We start from the raw sequence: 6,723 nt of genomic DNA on the forward strand, positions 1-6,723 counted from the left end.
CCTGGGGGTCCTTCCCAGCTGGCTCTGTGCCCTCTGGGCTCTGTCCCAGCCCGGTGACCCCGGGCACAGCATCCAGGCTGGAGCTGATTTACAGCCCAGCAGAGAGCCCACAAGAACAGGACAGAGGCTGCCTTCATTAGAGAGTCTTTATTAGCAAAAATAAAGGATTTCTTGTCATATCACTTCAGATAAATAGGTGGAAGCTGACCCAGTGACAGAAGCCGTGCTGATCTTGTCCTTGGCTCCAGGGCTGCCCTTGCTTCTTGGAGGTGTTTGGAGGGAAAGACAAGCTCGGAATTGGCTCAACAGGAGCTTAATGTGCTTTGTAAGAAGCTTAATTTAAGTTTTACAGTCTTTGGCTGCCCTTGAGGCTGAGCTTTCAGCAGGAGCAGCACTCCTGCCCTGCTCTGGAACATCAATTCCAGCAGGAATCCCCTGCTGCCACCAGAAAAGTCCACAAAGAATAAATCCCATATAAATAACCTCTCCTCAGCTGGGACTTGCACAACAAACACCAAACTGGCAGTGTTTCATCAGCTGGGGGCCTTGAAACTTCTAAATATTAGAAGTAAAAGCCTCTCTGGGGGTTGTGGCATTTTCCTCTGGCTCAGGGTCCACCAGGTGAGGAGGAAGCTGAGCCCTAAAATCAGCCACTTTTGGGGGCACTGCAGCTGCTCCCACTGCTCCTGGGGATCCAAACTCCAATCCCAGCAGTTCTGGGAGCAGCCCCACGGATTTGAATGCAAATCACCCGAGCCACCTTAAAATGGTGGTTAATTAAACATCCTCTAACTTGTAAAAGAAGAATGAACAGCAGTGAAACCGTGAGGAAAACCCAGTCAGAGAGTGGAAAACAGTGAGGTTAACTTTGCAAAGTGCAGGGTGGTCACCCAGCAGCTCTGGAAGGCAGACACTGAGCAATATTTCAGTCAAGTTCTACTAGAACCAAACATTTCACTCCTATTATTATTTTTTTAAAATTTAGTCTGGACTAATTTACAGGCTGAAGTCTAAAGTGGAGTCAGCCAAGCTGTTGCTGTGGATTTTTCTCCTCCTAAACATAAACCCACCTGATTGCATAAATAAATAGAGATATAGGACATGAGGAGAGGGTATTTGCCTCAAATTAAATTTTGTTGGACTCAGAGTTGGCCTTGCTCCTAATTCACTGGGGATAAGCTCAGCTCATTGTCTGCCCTCCAGAAAAACACTGCTTTGGATGTTTTGAAGCTATGAATAAAATAGCACTGTGATAAACAATATTAAAATATTGAACAATAAATAGTAATTTACAAGCTCATCACTCCTTTCTTCAAAACCCACTGTAAACATCAACACTGAGGTATTAGAAGTAATAAATAATAAATTCAACTATTACAAAAATAGCTCTTAAATACAATATTAAGCTGGGAGTAATTGACCTGTAACTCTTAACCTGAACCTTGAGATCACTTCATTTGAGCTCTTGCAGCCTAAAGTGATTTTTAAACAAGTAGCAGGATTTGGTGTGGAAAATGCAGACTCAGCTCCTTCTCCTCATGGTTAAATATTTCTCAATGTAGTTGATGAAGATGTCAAACTCTCCCATGGCCTTGTAGATTCCATTCCTGCTCATCTGCAGGGGAAAGCCAGGGCTGTCACAGAAATGTGATGCACAATGCCTGGGCAAATTCTCCCTCCAAGGACACCTCCAGCTTCTCTGCCCAATCCCTCGGGAATTCCAGAATTCCCTCCCTTGCTCCAGAATTCCCACCAGATTCTTGCTCTCTGCTGCAAGAATCTGTGTGATTAAAGACATTTTTGGGTTCTGTTCCCCCCCAAGCCCCCTGCCCTGCTGTGGCAGCAGGCTCCTCCCGTTCCTTACCCTGCTGAAGGTCTCCTTGATGTGCTCCATGCTCCTGCTCCTCTCCTCACAGGTGAAGAATTTGTGCTGCAAAGGGACACCAGCACGGCCTCAGCCCCAGGGTCCCTCCCCAGGGCTCTGCTGGTGGCTGTCCCCTCCTCCTGTCCCCTCCTCCTGTCCCCTGGCACCGCTGCTCCCCACCTTGCCCTCCCCTGTGTGCAAATTCCTGCAGCTGTGCACCGTGCCCTGCTGGAGGAGCCTGGAGTGACCCCAGCCTGTCCTCAGCCCTGTGTCCCTGCTGCCAGTCCCTGGGGACAGCAGCTCCCTGTGTGGGACAGGGTTTGTCCCACCTGGCCCCAGGGATGGGCTCATGGCCACGCCAGGTGTGAGTTCAGCAGCTCCACACCCAGGTAAGGGACAGATCTGCTCCTGCCCTCCCTTTGTGTCTCCAGCCAGGCTCTGATTTGCAGGGCTGGCTGCACCAAGCACTCCTGCACCGTCATCCCTGAATTGCTGGGAGCACAAACCCCATCCTGGATCCCACAATCCCCATCCTGGATCCCTGGATTTCACAAACCCCATCCTAGGTCCCTGGATCCCACAAACCCCATCCTGGATTCCACAAAACCCATCCTGGATTCTACAAACCCCATCCTGGATCCCACAAAACCCATCCTGGATTCCACAATCCCCATCCTGGATCCCACAAACCCCATCCTGGATTCCACAATCCCCATCCTGGATCCCACAAAACCCATCCTGGATCCCACAAAACCCATCCTGGATCCCACAATCCCCATCCTGGATCCCACAACCCCATCCTGGATCCCACAAACCCCATCCTGGATCCCACCAACCCCATCCTGGACCCCTGGCCCCCCTGGCCCCCCCCAGAGCTGCCCTGCTCTCGGGCAGTGTCCCCAGGCTGCTGAGCCCCACTCACACAGAGTCTCATCGTGGCTCTCAGGTTCAGCAGGAGGTTGCCCAGGTCGCTCATGCTGCGCTGGTGCTGGCTGCTGCTCCTCATGGCTCTGGGCAGCACCTCCTCCAGGTAGAATTCCATCATCTCCGACACAGACTGGCAGCCCAGGCTCCCCTGGGGGACGGGAGGGGGGACACCTGCTTGGGGACTGCCACCAGCACCAGGGCTGGGTTTGGACAAACCAGAGCTGGGCCAGAGCTTGTCCAGACCAGAGCTGGGTGTGGGAGCCACTCTGGCCACGGGGCAGCCTCGTGCCAGCCCCAGCACAGCCACACGTGTCCCTGCAGGGTGGCAGGGCCAGCCTGGCGTGACAGCAGCACGTGGCCCAGTTTCCAGCTGGCTTCCCTTCTTGTGAAACGCCTGCCCAAGGAGGGGGAAGGAGGAGGAACCAGCCAGGGAATGAGATTCTTACCTTGATTTCCTCCAGCAGGTCGGAGCTGAGCAGTTGGATGCTGAGGTCGTCATCTTTTGATTGCTGGGGGAGGATGGAATTGAAAAGTGAGGTTTTCACTCTTTCCATTTCCTGACAAATGATCCTTCCCTTGCCTGCATTTAGGGTGTCCCTGCAGCAGAGTGCAGGGGTGGCACCAGGCAGAGGAGTCACTGTCCCACAGCTGGCAGCACAAGGGCTGTTGGGTCAGGCCAGCAGGAAAATGAAATCACAGCCTTTGGTGCCATGGAGTTTGTCCATGTGAAACATCCTGCACAAGGTGGTGCTGTCTGAGGGTGCTGCTGCAGGCAGCAAAGCTCCCCAGAGGGGTGGCAGAGCCCTGGCAGCCACCCCAGCCTCTGTGCCAGGGCAGGAGGGGTCAGAGCCCTGCTGTGGTTCCCCCTGTCACCTCCTGCTGATGGGGAAATGGGAGTTTGTTCTCGTGGTGCCTCTGTGGCACCAGCTGCAGCGGGGCGGGCTGGCACCACTCAAAGCATTACAGCCTCAAAAGCTGTCCTGAGAGGTTCAAAACATTCCTCCCCAGCATGGTCTGGGAGGTCACAGCCAGCTGGACATCTGAAATCTTGGCTGTGTTCAGCTGACAAACACCAGCCATGACATGAGTTTGAGATTTAATCTGGAGAATTATCTCGTTTTATTGTAAAACACATTGACATGGACTAAAACAGCAGCAGGGCTGTGCCCAGGCACCTCTAGCAGCCATGGCAGATGCTCTGAGGGCATCGTGAGCTGTTTGCTCAGCAGCCCTGAGGCTCCTGGGGTGCAGGGCAGGGACCTTGCACAGGCACCAATGCAGGTGTGCTCCTCCCCTCATAAAACACCCTCTGCAGGTTTTGTGGTTCTTTCAAAGAAAAAAAATCTGCAGCAAAAGATTTCCCTTTCCACCTGGCACTGACTTCAGCAGGACCTGGTTGCCCTCAAGAAAAAACTATTTCCTTCCTATTAATTCAGTGATTAACTTGGTTTGCAATATTTTGGGGGAAGCTTGGCTAGAAAGGTTTGCAGAGGTTCGTTGTGAAACCTCGAGTTCATTGTTAATGAAAAAAAATAGGAAGAAAAGCCTGACAGATTTTTCTCTCAGTGAGCAGTGAAACCGAGCTGCTCTTAACGCGACACAGCCAAATCATTTCTGCTGGGAGGAAACTCTTCCCCTCCTCCAGATCCCAGAGCTTTGCAAGAAAGGCAAAGGAACCAGAAGACAACAACACTCACAAAATAATCCTTAATTTCCTTAAACTTGAGCTCTGAGCTCTTTGAGCCATGGCTCTCTGACAGATTTTCTCTCAGTGAGCAGCGAAACTGAGCTGCTCTTAGCGCAGCCAAATCATTTCTGCTGGGAGGAAACTCTTCCCCTCCTCCAGATCCCAGAGCCTTGCAAGAAAGGTAAAGGAACCAGAAGACAACAACACTCACAAAATAATCCTTAATTTCCTCAAACTTGAGCTCTGAGCTCTTTGAGCCATGGCTCTTTGACAAATTTTTCTCAGTGAGCAACAAAACCGAGCTGCTCTTAGCGCAGTCATTTCTGCTGGGAGGAAACTCTTCCCCTTCCTCCAGATCCCAGAGCTTTGCAAGAAAGGTAAAGGAACCAGAAGACAAAGTAACAATACTTACAAAATAATCCTTAATTTCCTCAAACTTGAGCCTGAGCTCTTTGAGCTTGGCGGGCAGGAGCCCGGGGAAGTGCAGGCAGGAGGGCTGGGCGCGGGCGGGCGCGGAGCCCAGCAGCAGCAGGAGCAGGACGGGCACGGCTGTGCCCCTGGAGCAGCTCCTCATCCTGTTCTGCAGGGCTGCTCCCCTCTGCTGCAGCTCTCAGCTGGATTCCCCTGGGAGGGTACAGAGCCAATCTGCAGATTTCACCTTGATGGAGCCCCTAATTTATACATCACTCCATTTCCTCTCCCCATTTCCTGACGAGCAATATTGGGGTTTTAAGTCAGTATTAAGCCCAAATGTCACTTGGGTTTCCCGTCAACTTGGGTTTCCTGTCCTCTCCTCACACCCCATCAATTTTTTTGTGCTTAGACTCTGCATTTTTTTTTTACATTGCTTGTTTCTTGTAAATTTTGCTGTGGCTGTGGAGGAAAGCTGCAGAGACACACAAAGAAGCCAAGGTGCTGCGTGATGTTCATTTATTCTCACAGTTCCATCTTTTATTTTTAGATCAGTGTTGTATTGTTGGGGGGGGGAAAGTGTTTCTACTTTTAAATCTCAGTATCAAACCTGCAGAGAGCATCACTCAGCAGAACTGCTTTTCATGAACTGCACAAATTCTCTGTCTCTTCCTTTGGCATTCTAATCTGCAAACACACATCATCACCTGAAATCTTCATTTTTAATTCATTTGGGGTTTTTTTTCCCAGTTAATGCACATGTCAGCTGAAGCCAATGTGAATTTTCACTGCTCAGCAAGCTCAGTTTGCGCTCCCAAATATCAACTGGATGTCAAGAGGATCCCAGGGGAGGATCCCAGCCCTGCTCAGGTCCCTTGTGGATCCTCCCGGGCAGGATCAGGAGTTGTGCCACTACTTTGATGCCTGGTGTTAAAGTGTGTGAGCAGGTCGTAAAATTTCATTTTCCAGGCTTTGAAATCTTATTTTATTTCCTAGAAATGGACAGCAGCCCCATCCAAGCAGCACCATGTCCTGTCTTAGCTAGGACTTATTGTCCCAGCTGTGATAAAATTGTCCCTTTGCAGGCACAGAGAATTCCTGTGACCTCTCCCCATCTTCCGTTTCCCTCTCTTTTCTCCTCTCCTTCTATATCTATTTTAGCCCACACCCCCTGCTTCCTTGGGATAAAGATTTCACTTATTTATTCAGGAATTTGGCATCCAAGAAAGTGAGAGCTGAGATAAATTTGGCTTCTCTGAAATCAGGGGGTTTTCTTTGAAATGCCTGATATTATTTTAAAAGAGTTCAATCTTCCCAGCAGGGAAGCCTTCCTGCCTTAGGGAACAAATCCCTTGAATTCTCATCTCCTTCATCACACTGATCTTTGAAGTTGAATTTGTGAACCTCTGAGAGGGAATTCATTGCTGGAAAAATGCTGGAAAAATGCAAAGTATTGTTTGTGCCTGCATACTGAGAGTTTTTCCCCTTTATTTTTAGGAGCAGGAGGGAGGAATGGTTGGCATGCACATGTGTAAGAGCAAAAGGAGATGAAACATCAGCAGCTGGAGAGTCTGAGGCAGGGAAAGTGTGGGATTGTGTGATTTGTTTTCCTTTTTTCTGTTGGTGTTGCCTCTTCCCGAGTGATGGGGAAGCTGCTCCTGGGGGACATTGCAGGGACAGCTGAATCATGCAAAAAAAAATCATTCAGTGCAGCTGAATCATGGCCTGGGTCATGTTTTTGGTGACCCAATTTTGTTCCCCTGCTCTAAATCAGCTGTGGGGTTTTTCCTCTTGACTGTCAGCAGAATCCATCTGAAAGGAGAAGGGCTGAAAG

At 50.1% G+C, this 6,723-nt stretch overlaps 1 protein-coding gene across 1 annotated transcript; it reads right to left on the minus strand.

The window, feature by feature from the left end:
- Window positions 1-132: 132 nt before the first annotated feature.
- On the minus strand, window positions 133-5,144 carry IL10 (interleukin 10). Its single transcript, XM_059867915.1, has 5 exons — window positions 4,891-5,144; window positions 3,238-3,300; window positions 2,787-2,939; window positions 1,865-1,930; window positions 133-1,615 (listed from the first exon to the last, which is right to left on the minus strand). The coding sequence occupies exons 1-5, from the start codon at window positions 5,050-5,052 to the stop codon at window positions 1,523-1,525; spliced, it is 537 nt and encodes a 178-aa protein (XP_059723898.1). The 5' UTR covers window positions 5,053-5,144; the 3' UTR covers window positions 133-1,522.
- Window positions 5,145-6,723: the final 1,579 nt, after the last annotated feature.

This window comes from Haemorhous mexicanus, chromosome 25 (assembly GCF_027477595.1).
Source record: "Haemorhous mexicanus isolate bHaeMex1 chromosome 25, bHaeMex1.pri, whole genome shotgun sequence".
Classification (NCBI taxonomy): domain Eukaryota; kingdom Metazoa; phylum Chordata; class Aves; order Passeriformes; family Fringillidae; genus Haemorhous; species Haemorhous mexicanus.